The sequence below is a fragment of the Gobius niger genome (assembly GCF_951799975.1).
Source record: "Gobius niger genome assembly, chromosome: 2".
NCBI classification, from domain to species: domain Eukaryota; kingdom Metazoa; phylum Chordata; class Actinopteri; order Gobiiformes; family Gobiidae; genus Gobius; species Gobius niger.
The window spans coordinates 11,877,046-11,900,956 of record NC_136853.1 but is presented as its reverse complement, the minus strand read 5'-3'; the positions used below and the strand labels follow the sequence as shown (position 1 = coordinate 11,900,956).

The window sequence follows — 23,911 nt, the reverse complement described above, 5'->3', positions numbered from 1 at the left end:
ACTTTCAGTATCTGTATTCATGGTACTAGGTTTATCTTGTTGTACTTCTTCCTGGAGAGCAGACTTTTCTTTTTCACCACCATGTATCTCATGTGTAAGATCAACCACAGAGGTTTTCAAAGTGGATGTGGTTATTGAGGAGTCCACTTCTGAATCAAGTAGTTTATCTGGTTCACTAGCTGACTGGACTTGAGGGCTACTCGAAACTGTTGAGTCCAGGTTATGCACAGTCGTCTCAGAGATGAGAGATGGAGCCGTTTTTGATGCCACACTTTCAGGTTTATTCTGAGCCGGTGTGTCACTTGTCACAATTTTTGCAGGTACTTGTTCTGGTGGTTTAGTTTGTTGTCCTATGCCACCAAAGAAGGACCCACCAATGCCTCCTAGTAGAGATGGTGCTGACTGTGTTCCAGTCTGTGTTTGAGCTGTAACACCACTAAACATTCCTCCAAGGATAGAACCACCAGACTGTGGTGATGTATTAGGTGCAGTTCCTCCAAACATTCCTCCAAGTATTGACCCACCAGATGGTGTACTTCCAGGCTTGGATGTTGAACTACCTCCGAACATACCACCTAATACTGATCCGCCAAGGTTTGATGTACTGGTTTGAGGACTGGATTGTGGAGCAGAGCCAAATAAGCCTCCAAGTAATGACCCCCCGGTCTGGGGAGTTGATGATTGGTTTGTTGGTCCTCCAAATATACCTCCCAGTAATGAAGGTCCAGTTTGACTAGGGGGCGCTCTGGTTTGCTGTTGCTGAGGACCACTAGCAGGAGCTGGTGGTGCACCAAACAGTGAAGAAACAAATCCTGCAACTTTATCAGCTGAAGAGTCCAGAACAGATTTCTCAAGTTCCACAGGTTTTTGCTGTTCTTGCGCCACTGTGCCCTTTGTACTTTCTTCTTCTTTAGGTGGCATTTTATTCTCAGTAATCTCAGAACTTGAACGTTGCTCTGCATTTTCAGTCTCTTTGGACAAAATATCTGCTGGTGAGGCAACCTTGTCAACATTTGGACAATTAGCAGTAGTGTTCTCAGTCTTATCATGATCAGCCTTGTCAGCATCTAGACAATTAGCAGTAGTGTTCTCAGTCTTATCATGATCAGCCTTGTCAACATCCAGACAATTAGCACTAGCGTTCTCAGTCTTATCATGACCATCATGACTTTGTTGAGGTTGCCGTATCAGTATTGTGTCCTTAGCAGAAGACACTGACATATTGACTGAAGAGGATTCTGGAAGAGTTGGAGTTGAATTTTGAATGCAAGATGTAACTTTAGGATGAGTTTCAGACACAGATGTGGAACTAACATTGTTGCCATTAGGTTTTGGTGCTGTTGTAGATGTTGTTGCAGGTGAAGTAATTCCACCAAATACAGACATAATGCTTCTGCCAGGTGTCTCATTAGACACTGATGATCCAGGTAGAATACCACTCAAGAGAGAGGTGCCAGATGGTGCAGTATTTGTTTGAGGCAGTGATGGACCAAATAAACCTCCTAATATGGAGCTGGTATTTTGAGATGCTGAATTGGATGGAGCTGATGATCCACTAAAGACACTACCTAAAATGGATCCTGTAGTTTGTGGTCCCTCTGCCTGTGGGGTAGGTCCTCCAAACAACCCTCCAAGTAAAGATGTACCCGTCTGAGTTTCTCCTGTTTTGGCAGGTGGCCCTCCAAATAAACCACTAAGCAATGAGCCTGTCTGAGGAGCTGCAGTTTGCGTTGGTGCTGACCCTCCAAACATTTTACCCAGCAGTGAACCACCAAGTTGAGGTGAAGACTGAGGAGTAAACCCAAGAACGGAGGGAATACTTTTTGCTGTTGGGTCTCCTGTAGCTCCTGCTGTAGTTACTGTTGGGGGAGGACCGGATTGATTAGCATTAGAGTCTGTAGTGGAGCCTGAACCAGATGAGGTTGACTGAGGCTTTTGTGCTGATTCACTATTGAGAGGTGTCTGACCAGATGGTGTAATGTGCACGGAGGGCTCTGCAGTGGCTGTTTTATTATCTGCATCTTTTGTCACAGGATGGGAGTCGGCTGTAGACAGGCTTTTTTGTGCCTCAGTAGATATGATACCATCTTTGTTTGGAAGTTCACTTAACACATCATTGGTAGACGTTTTTCCAGGGACTTCACCTGCAGAAACAGATGGCAGTAAAGAAGCATTTTGCTGTTGTGAACTATCTTGCTTTCTTTCAGTAACAAGCACAGAACTGGGTGAATTACTGTTTGTGGAAGACGATACAAGTGGGGTATGAATAGTTCCTGGAGAAACAGACACTTTTGATTGTACTGTCGTCCCAATGGTTGTCGAAGTGGCAGGAGCACCGAACATTGAAAATAATGATTTTGTTTCAGTTGAGCTAGACAATCCACCAAATAGCCCTCCAAGTACAGATGTAGCTGAATGGTCCTGTGGTTGAGATTGGGCTTGCGTGTTTTGAGGTTGTGTTTGGGGCTTGGCTTGTGTTTGCTGAGGGGAAGGTTTTGGGGGTTGTTGAGGTGTTGAATCACTAAATACTGAAAACAATCCTTTCTTTGGGCTTTCACTTGAACTGGATGAGCCAGCCAAAATACCACCTAGAAAGGATCCTGTATTACCTTGAGCCTGTTGGGTGCTGGGAGAACCAAACATGGAAAGAAATCCTGTATTTGGGGGTTCTTTTGGAGGGACAGTCCTCTGTGGTTGTGCTTCAACATTAGATTTAGCCGGAGGCGGAGGTTGAGTTGGAGATGGTGCACCAAAAAGAGATAGTAAACTTTTTCCAAGTGATTCTTGTTGAGGGGGTTGCGGAGGTGCACCAGGTTGCGGTGTTTGATTCTGCGATGTTTTAAGCTCAGTCTGGGGGGTGTCAGGTCCACTAAATATTGATAGTATACTTTTACCAATGGAACCCTCTTGTGAAGTTGCTCCTGGTGTAGAAGTATGCGGCGTAGGGGTAACTTGACCAACTGTTGATCCAGTCAGCATTTCACCTAAAGAAAAGCCAAAAAGTCCTGCAGATTGTTTAGGAGCAGTATCATGTTTTTGTTGATTAACCTGTGGCATTGTTTGAGAGTGCGTTGGCACATTGCTGACTGAAGTAGGAGGGAGTACTTGTGATACACTTTTATTTGGAGGTTGACTATGGGCCATACCACTTTGATCCATTGTATGTTGTCTCTGTATGCCTTTTGGTCTAGAAGATGAAGCCAGCGCTCCTTCGGTGACACTTGGTTTCATCTGATTTTTTTGTGATGGTGGAGGCTCGGTACTAAATAAGCTGCTAATTGATCCAAAAATATTAGGAACATTGGTAGCTTCTTTGTTTGTAGTTGAAGTTTCTGTTGAAGATGCACTGATGCTTGTTTGTGGAGCTGTTTGAGGAGAATGTATATCTATCTTAGGTTCTTCAATTCCAACAGCTGTTTTCAGAAAACTCATAAAACCTGTTTGTGGTTGTTCAGGAGGCTTTTCCTGTGTTTTGTCACTCTGGAGCCCCTCAGGTTTATTCATCAAATCTTTTGATTGTAAAGTTGTTGTTCCTGATGGAGGAGCAGCTTGTTGAGCCATGGTTGTTTGACGTGCCAAGCGTGTTCTTTGTGAAAATGTATTGGGTTGGCTAACTTGAGATGTTGTTGGTGGAGTAGGCAAAATTCTACCCTGTTTTGGCTGTGGTTGGGTAGCTTCTGCTTGAGGAATGCTTGTTTTTGTGTCATTCATTATCTTGGACCTAAGATTTTGAAATCCTGAAGAAAAAATGTTTTGTGTTGTGTTTGTATTGGCAGATGAATTTGCTTTACTTAGCTCCACTTTTGATTGTTGGCTCAAAAATGATTGGCGATTTGGCTGTTCTTTTACTGGTGCAACTCTCTTTCTCCATTCCTCTTCTGATACATTATCGACATGCTTTACTGATACGCCTGTTGAGGAACGCCTGCGCTGGCTTGGCTGATAACATTTGTAAAGAGACTGATGACTAGTAAGGCCAGAAGGGGTCGAGTTTAGAGACACAGCAACCTTTTGAGCAAAAAACGACTTAATTTCTTGGCTGTTCCAAAGTGTCTCTCTATTATGACAGGAAAGGTCAAGAACATCTTGGTCTTGATACAAATAAGGCTCTCTGGGATCCATTCTTACTTTGTTTAACCTGTAAGACGAAATGTCAACACTTTGATGTCCTTGAAAGGCAAATGAATTTTCAAACATTTCAGAAAATTGTCTAAGGTTTAAATTCATGATCTGATTTCCTTTCCTATATGCAGCAGATAGATCTAGGGGAGCATTGAGGAGTTGCAAATGGTTCTGATCTTGACCGGGCATCCAGAGAAGCTCATCCTCATTGAAAAGAGGGATTTTAAAGCCACAGACCATCACCATCTCATTGTGTAGCCAAGCACTGGGCAAGTAATCCATTGTGTGGGAGGTTCCCCAAATCTCTCCTTCAGGAGCACATACATATACATTTTGACCAGCAGCATCAGAAAGTAAAGCATAAATATACTCATGATCTGTGTAAACAAAGTAGCCACAGTCACCATCTTCAGCTGGCCACCACATGCCTTGTTCCAACAAAGAAAGCCATTGTTGATACCATTCAATGTCTTCAAGATACTTTGAGTCATCAGTCTCAGAAAGCACTTGTCTATTTAAGTGCCTCTCATGGTTTATATCAACATTGGGCAAAACTGAATTGTCTATTCCATATGGCCAGTTAGCTGAATAAGACAAACTGGGTGCATTCTCCTCGTAGTAACCTTCATGATACGATACACCATTAAGACTATAGGTGCTACCATAGTTACAGTTACTCAATGTTGCATTGCCTTGTTTATTAGTTAGATTCAGTGCACCTTCTTCCAATTCTATTTTACCCAATTCTTGATAACTATTCCATAGTCTTTTCTTTTGATATTCATCACTTTCACTATAGCAGACAGATTGTGGTTGTTGATAAATGCCTTGCCATGGGGCCGAGTGAGAGATTTGTTGGTCTGATGAACTGTAGTGCATAGAACTATGTGGTGAGACTCCAACCCAACTCTGTCTGTGCTGTTGGTTTTCTATGTTCAACTGAGAATCAATTGCCTCACTTTGAAACTGTTGCCAAAGTGTACTTTGATTTATCCAATGGTATTCATCGTATGGGCTGATTACAGATGGGGACAGCTGACTTCTAGAACTTCCAGCAAGAGATGATGTGCTGAGGGGACCATGTGGCCACATAGTTACATTTGAAAGTTCAGACAAAAGACTTTGAATATTACCTGTGCTATACGCAACTGATGGAACTGGTTCAATAATTTGAGGGCCATATAACTGGGAAAGATTTCCTGCGCTAACTGAAGAATATGTGGCTTGACTTTGCAGAGATCTTGCAAATGTGGCAGAAGTTCTAAGGTCTAAACTTTCTGCATCGATTGACACAGGTGTCCTAATGAAAGCATGTCTACTACGACCTGGGGGGACAGGGAAAGTTGTGGATTGGTTGCTATTTCCTCTGGCATCTGAGGTTGCATTTCTCAGCCCAACAGACTCAGAAGATGTGCCCTTTGACTGAGTCCTTTGCTCAGTGGCTTGACCTGATATTTCATCTTTTCTTTGATTACTAACTTGCTCAAATTCCTTTTTGTGAAACAGTCCAGATAAAAACCCTTGCTGTGCTGGTCTGGATGTGACTCTTTCCACAGTATCTTCTCGCAATATCTGTTGAACAGGGGCATTGTTTTGCTGAATAGCTTTGTTTCTTTGAACGCTGGTGTGTGTGCTTATCTCGTTAGGAGTAGATAGTTGTGAATTAGTCAATGAGTCAATGTTTTCTGTAGATTTTGTTATCTTGTTGAATAATTCGGAAAACACCCCTGACTGGTTGGATGATTGTTCTTTAGCTATCTGATGATGTCTGATTTCTTCTGTCTTCCGAAACATTTCGGGCTGTGGAAGGTGACCTACTGCTTCGGATGACGTCTTCCGTAGACTAGACAGTAACCCACCACCTTCACTTTTTTGTTGGGATAGAATGTTTTCTCGCTGATATTGAACTGAAGTGATATTGTCTTTTGGAACCTGTTGCTGGTCATAATTTGATTTACTTTGTGATATGTCATGAGTTTGCTCAAATTGCTGAGTGCTAACGCTGTCAGCTGAAGAAAATTTAAAAAGACCTGTTAAAACGCCACTTCGCTGGGATTGTGTTCGCTGTGGTGGGACTGTCTGCTGTCGGCTCATGCTTGGCTTGCTTGTCTCCTGTGGGTAAATTTGAGCTCTTGGCGTTTTGTTATGGCTAGTGGAGCCTTGGCTTGCTACATTTTGAGCATTGGCTGTGTCCTGAACTGTTTGCTTATTATCTTCGGAAGCAGAAAATTTGAGTAATCCAGAGAAAAACCCTTGAGACTGAGCTTGGGGAGTTTGAGAAGTTCTTGGGGGACCAGCAGCAACGTTACCCTGATGCACAGTTTCGGTAGCACGGACATTTTGAGGTATGTTTTCTGTTGAAGATAACTTCAAAAGTCCTGTAAGAAATCCCCCAGATGTGGCCTGAGAGGTATTAACATTTTGTGGTGAAGATACTCGATTTGGTACTTGTTGATGATGGTGGCTTCCAGGTTGGTTGCTCGACAAAGGCTGATGAGGTGACTGGACATTGGAGTTACTGGACAGATCGCTTGTGGAACCAAATCTTAGCAACCCAGACAGTAATCCCCCTGGGCTAGGCTGATTAGAACTCGCACTTGACTTGGCATCACTTGAACTGCCTTTTAGAAGACTGGACATAAAGCCTTGAGAATCTGGCAGAGTTTGTTTCTGCTGACTTGGAGGTGGTGCTGTAATTGGCCTCTGATGTGCTTGGTTTGACTGGGAAGGTAGTGGCATTTTGTTCTGAACATGTTGCCTACTTTCTGAATTTGGGTTTGCATGAGGGGGATCAGGAGTTGGGTTGAATATGTTTGAAAACCAGCCCTTTTCTGTGCTTTGCTGGGGGGCAGAAGACTGACTTACATGGACATGTGTGGTACCTTGATGCAATTGCATGGGCTTTTCAAGTTTTTTGGAGGCACTAACATCTTCATTGGAGGCAAACTTTAGAAATCCTGACAACATGCCTCCCTCGGCCTTAGAAGATTGTTGAGTAGAGACATTTTCAGATGAAAGGAAAGGCAATTTTAATTTACTACTTAAAGACCCATCTTCGGGTTTTTGTGGCCCTTTATTTTCTGTGGAATCAAACACTGGATAGACTATAACTGGCGGAGGACCCTGAGATGGGACAGGAGCTGAGGGTGCTATCAGTGCACTTAATGATTTTGAGAAAGAACCAAATATACCCGTTTTCTCATGTGTTGATTTTACTGACTCAGCAGGAGCATTTTGTAAATAGGTTGCTGGATTTTGCTTTCCATATATATTTTCATCCGACAAAACATTTCTATTGGTAGGCTTATTTCTCATATTTGTGCCTTCGTGTTTTGGATATTCTTCTCGATAAGCGCTATGGCCGTTCCTTTGTAAGGTCTGCTCTGATGCTGGTTGATCTTGTGAAGATTGGTTATCATCACTTGAAAAAAGTTTTAACGGATTTAATTTTTCCATTACTAAACTTCTTTGTACATTTTGAGGCTTTGAGGGAGTCTCTAGTGATATCGTATAGCCACTTGTTGTCACAGGGTCATTTGGTTTGTTAATAATACCTTGCAAGTTGGTATTATGAGGATGGTAAGGCAAGTAAGCAAAGTTCTTTTCTGATTCTACAGGTGAAACCACTGCAACAGGTGCTGGCTTCTTTGATTTTGGAATAAAAGAGAACAGTTTGGTAATCCCAGACGGTTGTGACTCGGTGGCTTGCGGAGGTGCTGTTTCCAGAGATGTTGTCGGCTGCTTGCTGCTGCCAACTTTGTCAGTAAGGGAACTAAATAAAGAACTCATTGCGCTCTTGACCCCTGATATGGCTTGCTCAGAATTTTGAGAATTTGTATCCTTTCTAGGTTGTTTCAAATTATGTGGGTCATCACTAAAAGATTCTGTTCGGTAGCTCCCCAAAGACGACAACCTGGATTTGTTTGACTTGGGAAGTGATCCATAGCGACTAATTTCCTCCTCTTTTTCTGCTAGATATTCAGAAACTGTTTCAACCAGACACTGAAGTTCATCCATAGGGTCTACAAATTCCTCAATGGGTTCCTCTACCGGAGAGAGCATCGCTTCAGGAGCCCAGTCACCGAGTTTAGACTTTCTGCACTTCCGTTCTCGAAACCTTTGGGCATTATCCAAAACACTGCTGTAAGATGAATTATACCTAACTTTGGAAAGCCTCATACTCTCTGGGTATATGTCATTAAAATCTTCAACATCTTCATCGGAATCTAGATTGTAATGGGGATCATCCAGATTATCCAAATCAAACTCAAACTGTGCCCTCCGTCTTGCATCTTCTTGTCTTTTATATGTTACATAATTCTCCAAGGTATTGTCCAGGTCATTTTTAGCCCACATCCTTGTTTTATAAAGTAATCCATCTTGATAAGGTGTGAGGCAAGACGTCATACGCTCCTCTTCTTCATGCATTTCCACTAACTGCTTCATGAAAAGCTCACCACTCCTTTCATGGGACAAAGCTGACTCTGGTGAAAATGTCTCCTCTTTCATTTTGTCCACCTCAGTTTGACAAAATCCTCCTGTATCTCGAATATTTTTTCTTACACGCCGATCTATAGTGTCATAGCCTTCAGGGTACATGCCATGGAGATTTCGTTGAGTACTCTGATGGATTGACTTGTGTGAAGGCACCGAGTATGGACTTCCCATTCGGAGAATGACACTGTCTTCCTCATCATCGAAGAAGTCACTAAGCTGTGGCTTCCCTTGTCTCTTGTATTTTCTTTCCCATTCTTCAAAGCCCATGCCAGAGTCCACGGGTATAATTCGAACTCGTCCTTTCTGATTTATTGAACTAAAATGGCAAGGTAATCATGGAGGAAATGGAAAAGTATAAGGAAATGACAGGAGAGAAAAAAGGAAAAGCACAAATAAAGAAAATTCAAAGAAAAGCAAGTCAAGAGTGAATTATCAGCAGCATAGTGACAAATAATGGAAGAATCATGCAAAAAAAAGAAGTAAAAAGAAGGACATGTAACATGAACAGCAACATGAATTAAAGGAATAGGCCACCGTTTTTACATACTGAGATATGTTCTTACCTTAGCTTTGACGAGTTCTTTAGGACCTGTCTGGTCTTCACCCGTGCCTTCTATCACGTAAACACAGCGCAGACGGCGTTAGCATTTAGCCTCTCCCTCTCTCCACTATAGCTCCAAAACAGGTCAAGATAGAAGCTACCAAGCTCTTCCACGTTTTTAAATATGGTTACGTGAAGTGTTACACTACAAAGTATAATTACACAAAATTAAACAATGTGGATTTTCTAAGCCGATAAAAGGGGGAACTATAATGTAAGGCGTGTAAGGAGTAGTTTGGCATCCCCACAGTAAAGTGAAGATATTACTGCGCAGTAAAGTGAAGATTACTGCGCGGATTTCGAACTACTCCTGGTATTATTACGCCTTACAATATAGTTCCCCCTTTTATCCGCTTAGAAAATCCACATTGTTTAATTTTGTGTAATTATACTTTGTAGTGGAACACTTCACGTAACCATATTTAAATAGGGACGTGGAAGAGCTTGTTGCTTCTATCTTGACCTGTTTGGGAGCTATAGAGGAGAGAGGGAGAGGCTAAATGCTAACGCCGTCTGCGCTGTGTTTACGTGATAGAAGGCACGGGGGAAGACCAGACAGGTCCTATAGAACTCGTCAAAGCTAAGGTAAGAATATATCTCAGTATGTAAAAACAGTGGCCTAATTCCTTTAACTATCATATGCAAAAGAATCTGCTTTCTGCAGATTATGAAAACATAACACACATCTAATGTAACATTTTATGACTCATTCTTACGGCTTGCTTATCTGGAGCAACGTATCCGTCCACAAAAGCATTATGCTAAAGCACAGAGTAAGTAATGCTGTAACAGCAGTGTCTTTGAAATAAGCTAATTTGTTATCCCAATCATTGTCCATAATTGTCTGTCTGTTTAAGGATCATCCTGGATGTTTGAGAATTTTTGTCATCATCATTTCGTTATCTAATCAAAGCTGGTCTCTTAGCAGTAAGTTCAATATAAATAAACAAAGGTCAAACTTTAAAGCGTTCTATATGTACTTTTGTGTATGTAAATAAAAATAAATGTTTGCATTCATAGTCTTTACAAAAAAACAGCGTAGTTTTAAGCAATATGTTTTTAGTTTTAATTTTAAAAAATTATACTAAATACTAAATCTGTAATGGATCTGCTCCAGCTTGTGCAAAGGACTAGACTAGTTTATTGAGTTCCCATATTGATTTTGAATTGTATGATAGTCTTGGATTGGAACGAATCAATTCCATTCAGACTGTTTCATTGTACGTTTGGATACTGGAGTGTATACGACTCACTCCTTCTCTTGGCAAAGCTGACAAAATTCCGTATCTGGAGATTTAGTCACAGTTTTAGAGTAAAATTTACTGTAATTTATTGGAAAAGTTAAACCAACTCAGTTGAGGGATTTAGTTGAGGATTCTGTCTACCTGCTTCCTCTGTGGTCCCTGTAGTCCAAATCAAAGCTGTGAATGGAGTCTGCACAAGAGTCAGGGTGGTGCGGAGGACGTAGGCTCATGGGGTACTGGTGCATGGAGGAGTTGGGCTGTGCCGTGGTGTGGTAGCGAGGTGGCAGGCTGTTGCTGGTCTCACTGCGGTAGTCACTGTCACGGTCATCCACAGCACTGTCTTGGTCATCCAATGCTGAAAGATTGTTATTATTGTTTTATAACATGTGTATACAAATAAGAAAACATTTACTATGTCTGCTTGATAGAATCTTTGAGTCAATCGGTAGGTTTAATTTGACAGGACAACATGGGGTGAAAGATGTGAAGAGTGGGAAGAGGCATTTATCACATTGTCAGAGCGGAGAGTTGGACCCATGACTCTGGCAGAGCACTGTTAAGTCTGCAAACATGCAGGAGACATAACCACTGAACCAGTGGTTCCCAAACTTTTCAGAGCTGTGTACCTCCTGGCTTTTAGGTGACCAGAACCCATGCACCTAAAAGTACAGTCAGCGAATGGAGCACACGTCTAATAATATCTTCTCAACATCTCCATTATTATAATGATTTCAAACATGCTTTTCACAATTAAACAAAGTAGTCTTGACTGGTAATAACAATATAAAAACATCCCGTTACCATGCCTACAAATCTGTGAAAAGAAATGTTTGACACTGGTTGAAAACTGGACTCTTCCTTAGCTTATTCAGTCTGGGTGTGAGTGAGGAGGACGGGCAGTGAGTGGGTTGAAGGAGTGGGCACTGCCGTGGTGCATAAGGACGACCTCCTCTCTAAATGGCATTATTGTGCTGTTGATAAACCTCACTGGGCTTCTGCTGGAACTGCTATGACTTACAGTATGTCTGGTGATTTTCATGGAAATATGTCATCCCAGTAATGGGTACATTTGCATCACATTTTTATTGTTAAATTATTTACTTTTTTGCATCTTGCGTTGCCCTACATATGCCAGTCAGGGCAGGCAGCGCGTGTACAATCTAAATAAACACAATAAAGCTCTTTTTTATCATCTGATTAAGGAATCTGGCACATGCACAATACTTCACTTTGTTTTTACTTTAAATTGTGATTTGTATTGTTCTGCCTCATGTGAAGGAGGCGCTATGTCTGTGCCACACATTGGCACAATGTGGACTGTGGTCGTAAACCTCACAGTACGTCACTGGTACCCCAGAAGTACACTAACCACAGTTTGGGAACCACTGCACTAGACAATTATCGACCCACATCTGCTTCATATTTTTCAGGAAAAATTGCATTCGTGACTACGCCTAGATTTACGATTTATGCCAGGGGTGGCTAACTAGTCAGAGACCAAGAGCCGACAAGCTGTGAAGAGCCACATCAGCGAGATCCAGGGCTGGTAGTTTATTGTGATTAAATATAAGGTGATCATTGTATTTAATCACAATAAACTGCAACTTTATACCTGGCCCTTTTCTTTTCAATAACTGTATTAAGATATAATGTTTTACTCCTCACCAAAACTGAAATCAATTAAATAAACAGACATTTTCTGCTGTTCTGCTCTTACTGGGACAGCATTTTATCAATTCATCAATCCTTATTTTGACCTTTTTTGTTTAGTGTGGGGCCCTGCCCACTGAGCCCTCCCTTCCTAGGCCTGATTCTTTAAGACTCTTACAGTTTATGGATAATATGTACCAATTCTAACGCAAAGAGACGCATTTTATTCAACATATCCAGTCATGCAAAAAGCCGTACTCTGATTGCCAAGAGCTGCGTGTTCACCACCGCTGATTTATGCAATTTATGAGTTTATGTGTTCGCCACCCCTGATTTATGCTTTAAATTTTAAACACAGATCACAGAGCACATTTTAAACATGCCCAGTAGCATTAACATGTCAAAAAGACTAAACAAGTTTGTTCAAAAATCACATGTGTATCAGACTGTTCATAGACTGATCAAAAACATTACGAACAGCCTTTGCCTTTTACTAACCACGGCCATTTAACTTTCAAATAATCTCACCACAATTTATTGTTACAAGATGTAGCTTTATAATAAACACTAGTCAATTTAAAGCCATGCTGCTTGTCCGAGTGCATCTTTAATCAACCCTTGTGTTAAAAATGAACTACCTGGAAGAATTTGCCCCAATTTACACTTAAATCATTAACATCTATAAAGGAATAACAGTGAAATTGTATAACATTGTTCGTATTAAGATCTTTGGGTGGACATTACTATCCTTAACATAGTTCTCATAATATTATTTGAAACATTCGACATTAATACAAAATTCAAAAAAGCCGTTGATGGATTGGATATAGGGATAAGCAAGATCAATTAAAAAATACAAAAACACAAGTGGAATAGTTTGGATAAAATAAGGACATGCTGAAGGATTGAGCAGGGGTAAATTATATTGCGGTATAATATTGTTACATACTGAGTGGGCCAGTCCATCCAAAATAGTTGCCTGGTGGAAGTGCAGATGATACAAGTGAGAAGTAAAATACCAATGTACTGCATTTTCATTTGAGGGGAGACAAGGGAACGCAGTCAGTCACAATTAGAGTTGAAAACACTGAACATATAATTTGTGAGGTCTTAAGAAAGCTGTTTAAGCAAGTGTGATTTCCATCTCTGATAAGGCGTGTAACTGTTAGGCAAAACAACAAAGGAAACCATAATAAAAGCCCATGGAAAGGAAAATAGCTCCATCTTGAGGCATATGTTATAATTACAGTGAAACTCACAGCATTGAGAGGCCGCAAATGGGAGCGAGTGGTGCTGGATGTCATCTTGTAGAGGATACTGTCAAGAAGAAGAACATTTTCATTCATGATAAACAAATAATGAACCGAATGTGTCAGAAAATCTCAGTGTCAGAAAATGGACTTCACCTCGTCGTGAATTGTCATTGTATTTATTTGTTCAAGCTTTCCTGTCCAATACTGGGCCTCGTCATCTGGAATATCTAGATAGAAAGAGAAAAAACATGAAATAAAGCCATCTAGTTGTACATATATTTCAGTTTAGTTTTCATGTCACAATGTGGATCTTTTGATGCTGCATTTAAAATAGCATAAATGGAAACCAATAACATCACATATCGCAATAAAACAGTTAAATTGTAAAAAATGTAAAATGCATTTGTAATAATTCAATCACCAGAGTGCATTTTAAGATGATTTTTCCAATTTTCCAGTTTCCTCTGCTATATACTGTATATTTCATGTATAGAAGACCGCATTCCCTACAAGGCTCTCGACAGCATGACTCATTGTACTTACTTTACATATAATTACAGTTCAATGGCGGCAAGTCTCTCCACAGCTCTGGTCTTTGCAGTGGATACACATTAAAGGCCACTTACAAACAAGCCTGGGCTTCAAAGAGACCCAGCACATGGCCTAAATGAAAAGCTCTGGCGGTGCAGCTGAACGACCTCCTGCCACTATAAAAGGTCTGTTCTAACAGGGTCAGACCCTCACGCAGTGGACACAGACCCCACTTCAAGTCGGATTCTTTTTTATCACTCTTTGCTGCACTGCGCAGATGGACAGAAGAGGTTTTAGTGTGCAAACTGACAAATTAAAGGAAATTAACCAAAGCTATAGCAACAAAACATAGCAAAACTGACCATTCAGTATTCTCCAATTGGGATAAAGGAAAAATAAAATGTATTTTATTGGTGACATAAAAAAAAATTGCAATTTACAGTAGTAGTAATTGTATGGACTTGGTTTCTTGGCTATATATTTCTCGTTTTTTTCTTCTTCTTTTTTTTACACATGACATAAAAGAAAAACTTAGGTATAGCAAAAGAAAAAACGAAATTGTTGTTAACTGTATTAACCATGGACATATATCCGCTGATGATCACATTTAGGATCCATAAGTTAATAACAAAGCAACTCCCACACAGGGAAAAAAAAAACAACATACAATTGCATTAGAGAATGTGGATCTGCAACATAGATCAAAAACAGGTGCTTTTTTTCCCTGCTCTATACTGTGCATTTTAAAAACATTTGCTTTTAGTGGATGCAGGAGTAAAATAGAGTATACATTTCTATTTTACTTTTTAGAAGGTATAAAGATGGTCTCCAGTGACCATGATATACTAATGGTACAAGGTAATTTATAAATTGTTCCCCAATAAACTCACCCAGGCGTAGCATTTCCAGATGCTTATGGCAAAAAAAAATTGGAATTTGTGTAGAATATAACAAACTAAAGGAAGAAAACAACATCGCAATTGTGGGTAATGCCAATTTTGGTTTCTTACCAAAAGGCAGCTCAAAGCGAGTATCCAGCAGGACTCGGTGCGGTGTGGGGTTCTTAGTTCCATAGATTTCATCCGCCTTCATCAGAACCTCTGAATCCAAGTAGATCCAGTCTCCTGTGCCCTCCTATGTGTCAGTAGAATAATAGGGGAGAAGGGAATATGCAAAAACGTTTGATCATTAAAGGTTGGTCAGGCAGGTAATCAAAATCAGAGGTGCACTGATCAGGCTTTTTGAGGCCAAATACTAACATTTTGATCAGCCGATACCGATCACATGGTCTTAACTGAACCTTTGTGCTTTTGTCTTAAAGCAGTGGTTCTCAAGTGGTGGGTCGGAACCCTAAGGTGGGTGATAAGCCTTTTCAAGGTATTATTTCTTTCAATATACTATATATTGATATATATAATATACTATAGATAACGTGTAGAAACATCTGAAACAGTAAAAATGATTTTGGTTATAATTTCAAGTTTATAGGTTTATTCCATGATCCATTTTTTTGTGGGAAAATACAGCAATTTTACATGTTATCCACGTTGTTATTCAGTTCTTACTTGGGTCGAGAGCTGCCATTCTAGGATTATGGTGGGTCCTGACAGCCTCCCAGTTGAGAACCGCTGTCTTAAAGGGATATTTCAGGATTTTTGACATAGGGCCTCACTACCTAGTGATCCAGAGTATGGTTGATTTCTGGAGATTTTTTTTATTTTTTTATTTATGCAGTCCCTATGTTTGAAGAGTTTAGTGGCGCTAAGCTAGTGCATGTCTATGGTAACTAGTAGCCTGCATTAAAAACAGTCTGACCCAAGCACAGTGCACCTGAGGCAAATCACTTATAACACTACCAATATAAATGTCAGTGTTGACTTTTTTGAAATACAACCATTTTGCATTTAAAAGAACTTATCTTTGAACAGCATCAGCTTCCTGGTTAAGCTACGCAGCGGCGGAGTGATCTGCTAGGTTACCGGATCTACAGTAGTTTGTTTACCTGCGGCCGGCATTAGTGGAATTCACAAAGGAGCTTTCTACAAATCAGATATGGCAACGTTTGGAGGACGACCCCATGATTTTGAAGAGGTTTTTAATGCAGGCTACTAGTTACCATAGACATGTGCTAGCCCAGCACTAGCCTAGCACCGCTAAACTCTTCAAATATAAGGACTGCATGAATAAAAAAAGAAAAATCTCCAGAAATCAACAACACTAGGAAATGAGGCCCTATGTAAAAAAAAATCCTGAAGTATCCCTTTAATGGTTTAGCTAGCTCCATGATGGTTTTGTTCAGTTACACACAGCGGTCAGCAAACAGCTAGACCCGGCAGGTGCAAAGGGAATGGGATAGAGTGGGGACTTTGAGCAGTGCATCCAGAGCTGTTGTGTAGCCACGAATCACATTTAAAGCAGGGTTTAGAGTGAAGCTACACTGTGTAGTTTTCAACGGAATATCCACTGACAGGAAACACGTGAAATCTAAGAATGAGCGGTCTTGTCTGATCGGTGCGTTGAACCAGTTTTTGGTTTCACTGTTTGTTTCTTTTCATATTGTGGTGTTGTACATTTCATTATGTTGGAATGTAACAACAAAAGAAAACATGTTTTGTGGGCAAATAAAAACTGGTGGGTGAGCAGGCTCATGATCACACCTGCTCTGACTGTCGAACGCTCTTCAGTGGCACCCAGGCAGTCCCCACCATTGTGTCCCAGATCAGGCCTTTGTTCCATACTTCCACAATGAGCCCCAAGTCCAAACGGTTGATCTCACTGTACAAAAAGGCAAACAACACAATCAAGGTTCGCACAAGAGATTGATACACTCTGTCCAGTTTATAGCACGGAAAAGTCAAGATACATATGATACATGGACTACCTCAACAGTCATACGCATTGTTATCAAAATTATAAAACAAAAAAGTTCCCGTGTCCCATTTACATTTCTCAAAGATCCAGAAAATTCTACATAATTACTGTCACACTGAAACTGATGACACATGCTTCCTATTTTTGCCGCAAATAAGCCATTGTACTTCATACCCCCCTTTGTTTTGTCATTCAGCATGGTATTCATAAGGCTCAAAGGCAGTGGGACGATGGCAGTGAAATGGCATATCTACATTGAATAGAGCAGCGTGGTGTAATTTGCATATTCTCCTCTCAGCCGACCACGACTAATGCTAACAAAGGGGGGATGAGAGGAAAGATAATCAAAGAGGACAGCTAATTGACACAAGTGCAGGTGCGTACTCAAAAAGCTTTCAGAAAATGTCACCAAAAGAGAACAAACACAGGGAATTTATTTTGTCCGAGCCACAAAAATCAACTAATAAAACAGCAAAATATAAATAATTATCGTAATTTTAAGCTAAAAATCTGACTAAAAGTAAATAGTCCTTATACATAGAAAGCATTCATGATATTGACTACAAAAAGTAAAGATCAAGCATTGGCTGAAATGACTTAAATTGAGGAAATGTATCTTGTTTTGAGCGTTTAATTTAGACTTTTTTTCCCCTGATCTGACCCGGTTTATTTTGCTAGTTTGATGACCTTTCAGACCAGTTCGAAGGTATTCTCGCCTGCAAAAAGGAAGGAAAACTGCCAATAGGATAAGACCAATTTTCTTGCCCCATTGGCAAAGAAAATGACCTGAAATAAAGTGGATGGAAACGAGTCAGAAACATCTCAGAACAGGTGAAGTAATCTGGGTCAAATGCCCAACGAAATCTAGTCAAAACAACTCAAATTTGGATTGCAGTGCAGACTCTGTGGAATCGCAAGCCAAAAAAATTATAAAAATCTTTAAAAGTAACATTTGCAAATTCCTCTCCCACTCTGTTAATGGGTAAATTCATGACAGTGTCTAAATTTCACTACCATTACATTCACTAATGATCCAATATTACATTTTATTCAGGAATTTTAAATAACTTTGATCACCCCAAATGATTGTGAATTTTACATAAAAAGAAAGGCTTGTAGAGGGTAGGAATGTACCGATCCGATATTCAATATCGGTATTGGTATTCAATTTAAAGAGCATCAGATTTGATGGCTGAGTCAGGTCTGATCACCACAAAGGAGGCCGTGAGTCTGCGGCCCTGGATCTGTTGCGGCTCTAGCCTGCATGTTCACCAGAACACTACGGTAAACCTGTAGACCGGAGCCGCTGCAGATTCAGGACCACAGCCTTTACAGCAGCTTTAACACTGGTACCGAAACAACACATTTTTCAAAGATTCAAAGATATTATCTGTCAATTCATTTCACAATGAATCGAAATAGTTCATTCTCTCATCCTTGTTGTGGAGTTGTGGTGGTACTTATTCTCTAATATTTATATACAATGTATCTAGAACCATAAAAAAGAAAGATTTTATTTATTTGTGTGTATGGACATAACAAAAGCATTGGACAAACCAGATGCATTGTTTTTAGTGTTATAACAAAACTGATTATGTGCAACATTTTTCCATAGGAGACTTTTCGACACATTTAACAAACACATGTTCGGCAGATGCTAGAACGTGTTAACAATATGACATCATCCATATACATTTCACCATGAAATGTATGTGGATGGATTTAACTGTTCATCTAATCCCTAAAATACAATTTCTTTGAAAACTAGTAGTTGAAATGGTGCTGGGGCAGCAGCTGGAAATGCTGATCTGATTGTGAATGCAATAGTAGAGGCATCATTAATGGACAGTCGAATGATGAATGTGCGGAAAAACAAACAGTGTTGCAACCAGAGATCACAAAAGACAAACAATGACACACGTCCAACAACGTCGTGGCTCTCCCGTCGCCATAGATACCTTTCACTGGAAAGTAACGGGAGGAGGAAATTAAAACAGTGGATTACAAGCGGGACATGAACCACAGTGCTCGGAAGTCCACATTACATCTTTGTAGACTTGATAGAAGAGTTTACTTAGATTATCATTGTTGACTTTTGAAGTTTTCTTGTTTTTTATGCAAAGAACTTTGGTCTGCCAAGTGTTGTTTAAAGTGCTCAAGAAATACACTTTGATTGATAGATTGAAATGATATAGATTAAAATTAATTACAATAAAATAAGATGAAAGTCAGATGTCCGTGATTTGTGTCGTCCTTTAAATAAATCTCGTGACAAAATAAAACCCTTCCTAATCCAAACATTATACAACAAATGGCACATGATTGATGTTTTATACTGCATTATTCATTATTCATAATCAGAAGTTCAAGAAAATGATAACACTATAGTGGGAGGAATATGTATGTGAACGCTTTAGAATTACTCCCATTTCTGCCTAAATTACATGTTTGTAATGTTTTTAGTGGTAGGGGAAACCGGAGTACAAGAAGGAAACCTACAGAGACACGGGGAGAACATGCACACGCCACACAGAAAGGCCCCGTTGGCCGGGAATTGAATCCGGGGCCCGCTAGCCTTGAAGAACAGAGGCAAACCGCACTGGCACCGTAACATGTGCTGTGCTCGAGCTGTGTTTCACAATGGCAAAGTTTTCATTATCAATGCGAGTGCTCGGTCCTCTAACACATCTGCACTGAAAACAAGCAATTAAATTGGCTTGTATTCACCGCCTGTGTATGCTGGTCACGGCAAACGTGAGGTTTTTAAAATTAATATTAAAACACAAATCCATAGTTCACCACAGTCAGAATTCCATTAAAACACTGCACCAGGGAGACATTGCATGGAAGGTAAATCATAATAGTAAATGCATATCTTCAATATCTTTAAAAAATATAAGGAAGTGTTAAAAAGATGAATTACTTACAACATAAAATCCTGCTCCCAACCTGGCTGGTCTCCCCGCACTGTGATGGTTGTGCTTTTGACATTCTGCACCTTCAGCGTCACATAGGTGTTGAATTTATCTGAAAAAAGATAAGGAAAGCCAAATAAAGAAGTCAATTCAAACATTTCAACAGGTCAAATACAGCCAGCCTGTTAGTGTATATCAGCAGTGAGCAGTGAAAGTGAAAAGGGCTTAGTGTCCCTCCCCCTCGACAGGCCAAGACCGTCCCGGCAAACTGACCCTGTTAATCCCCAGTGTTGAGCCTCACGAGAAATCGAGCAGTTTGGTTTGGTTTGATTTTGTATTTGGCCAGCTCAAAATACTTGCCCCCACTTGCGGATGTTGGTGTCCTCTGTTAAAGCCCAGACAGTCTCACTGAACTGCTCACACTGCCTGCACTACAGATCGCATCCTGCTAATAACCAACAGCTGTTGTTTTTGTACATTGTTAACCCAGAAATGATGCTACTTGGTGTAAACATCACACTTATTCCCATGAAATGTCAAGATTTTATGAAAACGTTAAAAAACGTTAAGGAGCACATCATTCACAACTAACCATTTTAACTTACCTAGTTCCCTTTCTTGTGAGAAAACTTGCTACAAAACAAGAAATACTAATGCTAGAGTGCCCAAGTATTTCAAGGAGTGAAAAATGCAGGAGGGCTAATGTTCACAGACTCGCCTTTAAAATGCAAATGATCTGTTTACAGACACAGGAGAATTCTGGGACTCTGGTTCACGCAATTTTCACCAAGTACTACCTCACAAAATATACAACCTTTAAAGTACTACCAAGCTACGTGAAATGCCCTGATGTCAAGATGATAACGTGCCACATGGTCCTAAAGTACAACCAACTACACCAGGACTCCAACCTCCACAAGCATTATGCAGCATGAACGAATTCCAGTGAGATTTGGGATTTCACAACTCACTAACTACTCTTGAAAGAGTCCAATCTCCTAGTAGCAAAAAAAAGTCATAGATTTATAAACAGATTGTCTGAAAGTCGAATATTTTGACAATTGGTACAAACGCCTGAAGAATCCAAACCGTTTCTGATGATGCAACAAATGACTTACTTTCTGACCAGTGGCTACAGAAGGAAAGGTCTCTGTCAGCTCTCATGTCATCATCAAAGTGGAAGCTCAAAGGTCGTATAATGAAGAAATTCAGTTCATCGAAGATAAAGGGTACCAAGATGACATCTATATTACATGGAAAACATGTGCCAGCCACTGACCATGTACTGTATTATACTGTTATTGACACTTCTTTGGTAACCTATGCAGCATTATCTAGATCAGGGGTCTCCAATGTTTTCCCAAGGCTCCCAAAAATGATCGCAAAGTGGACCGGTGGACTGTTTGAGTGCATCAAATTGTGTTTTTGCCATTTCCGATCCAAAGAATCAATAAATATTTCCCTAGTTTGTATCATTCGTTTTAAGCGCCTGCAAACTTTAGGCCCAAGCACTAAAGACCTGGTGCACGTTTCCTTGTCCTTTGTCCTCAGCATCCCTGTGAGCAATGCGGACTCAGAGCGAGTGTTCTCCATCATGAAAGGCGTGAGGACAGATGTAGCTACGCAACAAATGCACCCTGGAATTGCTCTGTACACAAATATTAATAAAAATGAACCCAGAGATGAGCTGCGCGAACTTTGAAGGAACAGGCCACCACTTCTACATACATTCTTACCTTAGCTTAGACGAGTTAATGCATAACTGTCTTTGTGCGTGCGCTCAAGCTGTTCCACGTTTTCCATATTTAAATAGTTTGGTGAGCTTTCACACGATCCATGTCCAGTTACACAACATCAAACGTGGATTTTCTACGCAGATAAAAAGGGGTGCTATATGTAAGGCATAATAATACTTTAGGAGCACTTTGACGTCCGCGCAGTAAAGTGAGATATTACTGTGCAGACGTTCACGTATTTCTGAGTAATCTGTAAAAACTCTGATGGCGGCCATTTTAGGGATAGGTTTGCCTGAGTCCTCCTAGGAACGCCCCCACCTCCTGGAGACGCCCCCGAGCTTTCGTCACCAGCCGAGTAACAAACCACTGCTCCTCAGCAGAACCCCCTCCCCACTGATGCCACAGACAGCATGTGGAGGGGGCGTGTCGGAAAGGGTCAGAGGTTCTTAAAGAGACAGAGGCCTATTTCAAGACATTCACTACAGCCATTTTGAGAGAGACATTTTATACAAGGCAGTTATTCTAATTTACCGCATTTACAGACCAACAGAAGGTTTGGTCATCAGTGTAGTGTGATATAGACTGGTGCTATGTGATTGAAAAAAGCATAATACCCCCTCTTTAAAACACTACTCTGCTTGTGTTAAAGGAATAGGCCACCGTTTTTACATACTGAGATATGCTCTTACCTCACTTTAGCCGAGTTAATATATCCCCGTCTGGTCTTTGTCCGTGCGCTCTGCCAGGCAAACGGAGCACTACGCAGCCTCTCCCACATGTCACATAGCTCCAAAAAAGCTCACGATAGAAGCTACCAAGCTCTTCCACGTGTTCCCTATTTAAATAAAGTTACGTGAAGTGTTTTCATGCGAAGTATATTTACACAGAAATGTAGCATGTCGATTTTATAAGCAAATAAAAAGGGGGACTATATTGTGAGGCGTAATGATACGAGGAGCAAAACGTCCGCGCAGTAACTCCTAAAGACTTCCCCGCTCACTTCCGTCAATAACCTTTAGGAGTTACTGCGCGGACGTTTTGCTCCTCGACATGCTACATTTCTGTGTAAATATACTTCGCATGAAAACACTTCACGTAACTTTATTTAAATAGGGAGCACGTGGAAGAGCTTGGTAGCTTCTATCGTGAGCTTTTTTGGAGCTATATGACATGTGGGAGAGGCTGCGTATGTGCTCCGTTTGCGTGACAGAGCGCACGGACAAAGACCAGACGGGGATATATTAACACGACTAAAGTGAGGTAAGAACATATCTCTGTATGTAAAAACGGTGGCCTATTCCTTTAAAGCCACTCCACCAACCCCCCCAACAACCCTCAGCCCCTCCCCTCCCCCCGCAGACCCCGTCCCGAATATCAGGTCAACTCTTCTGGTCACCCTACGTAGCAGTCACATGTAGCTGATGTCAAAATTATAATTTAGCTATTTTATGTGCTCTGGTGCCTTTGCTGCTCTCTCTGTGGAAAATGGGCAGAGGGGGCACAGCAGCTGCTGGTGAGGTGAGGTGAGGGGGCGGGGATTCGTGACACAACATCCATATTTTATTTCCACATTGGAGAAACATGGTCTCAGCACATGCCCTTTCATGAGCTATGCAAGAAAAGATCATGATGTCACTCAACCATAAAAAAAAGCTTGACATGGGAGAGAGGGGCTCACATTATTAAAGCAGCACCCTCGATTCATCCTTATAGGGACAGCGCATGTTAATACAGTTATCTTACTTACTTACTGTTACTGTTACTGTGAATTTACAACAGATGGCGACACTTACATTATAAAGTAAATGGGATCAAAGACAAAATCACCAGAAAGGCTACACATTTCCAGGTAATAATACATATTATAATGAGTCACACTAGTTTTGCCACTCCAGTCTTCTACCAGCAAGACCTACATTTCATCCTGTTGCAATTATAGATTCATTTGCAGAACATTTGTCTTTTTGTTTTCCTTTTACAATTGCACACTATGATGTGATAAGATGAGACGGCCATGGAATTGGTTCTAATGGTATTGGAACAAGACACAGAATGTTGTTTGACTTTCTTTTTAATAGAATAGCATTGCTGGAGTTGAAAATGTGATGTTGAACTAAAAGATCTTGGTTTATTTGATTATGACAAATAATGCATGACCACACAAGTGCCACATACGTAAGCCTTCCGCGTCGGATCGTAGCCATTTATTATCCATCTGTTGCTCTGCACTCACAGACAGTCTCATTCCTTCTGGAGTCAGCCATGATGCTATTGGGCGTGTTTTTAGTGGTATAGGGTAAACCAGAGCACCTGGAGGAAACCTATGCAGACGTGGAGAACATGCAAACTCCACACGGAATGTCCCCTCGCTGCCGAAAAATCAAACAAGATCTTCTTATTATGGGGTAGGAACTTTAACTCCTGCCTCAATAAGTGGAAGTGGAAACCAAATAGAGTTTGGGATCAGATTTTAGAAGTGCAATATTACCAT

At 40.7% G+C, this 23,911-nt stretch overlaps 1 protein-coding gene across 2 annotated transcripts in view; it reads right to left on the bottom strand.

Moving 5' to 3' along the window:
• Nucleotides 1–23,911, bottom strand: part of unc13bb (unc-13 homolog Bb (C. elegans)) — an 86,545-nt gene that overhangs the window by 35,170 nt on the left and 27,464 nt on the right. For both annotated transcript variants that reach the window (XM_079582551.1, XM_079582552.1), the window contains exons 3-8: nucleotides 19,697–19,796; nucleotides 16,556–16,673; nucleotides 14,909–15,032; nucleotides 13,521–13,594; nucleotides 13,374–13,431; nucleotides 10,606–10,819 (exon numbers count right to left, since the gene is read on the bottom strand). In XM_079582551.1, the coding sequence (XP_079438677.1) occupies nucleotides 10,606–10,819; nucleotides 13,374–13,431; nucleotides 13,521–13,594; nucleotides 14,909–15,032; nucleotides 16,556–16,673; nucleotides 19,697–19,796 (688 nt within the window). The remainder of the gene's footprint in view (nucleotides 1–10,605; nucleotides 10,820–13,373; nucleotides 13,432–13,520; nucleotides 13,595–14,908; nucleotides 15,033–16,555; nucleotides 16,674–19,696; nucleotides 19,797–23,911) is intronic.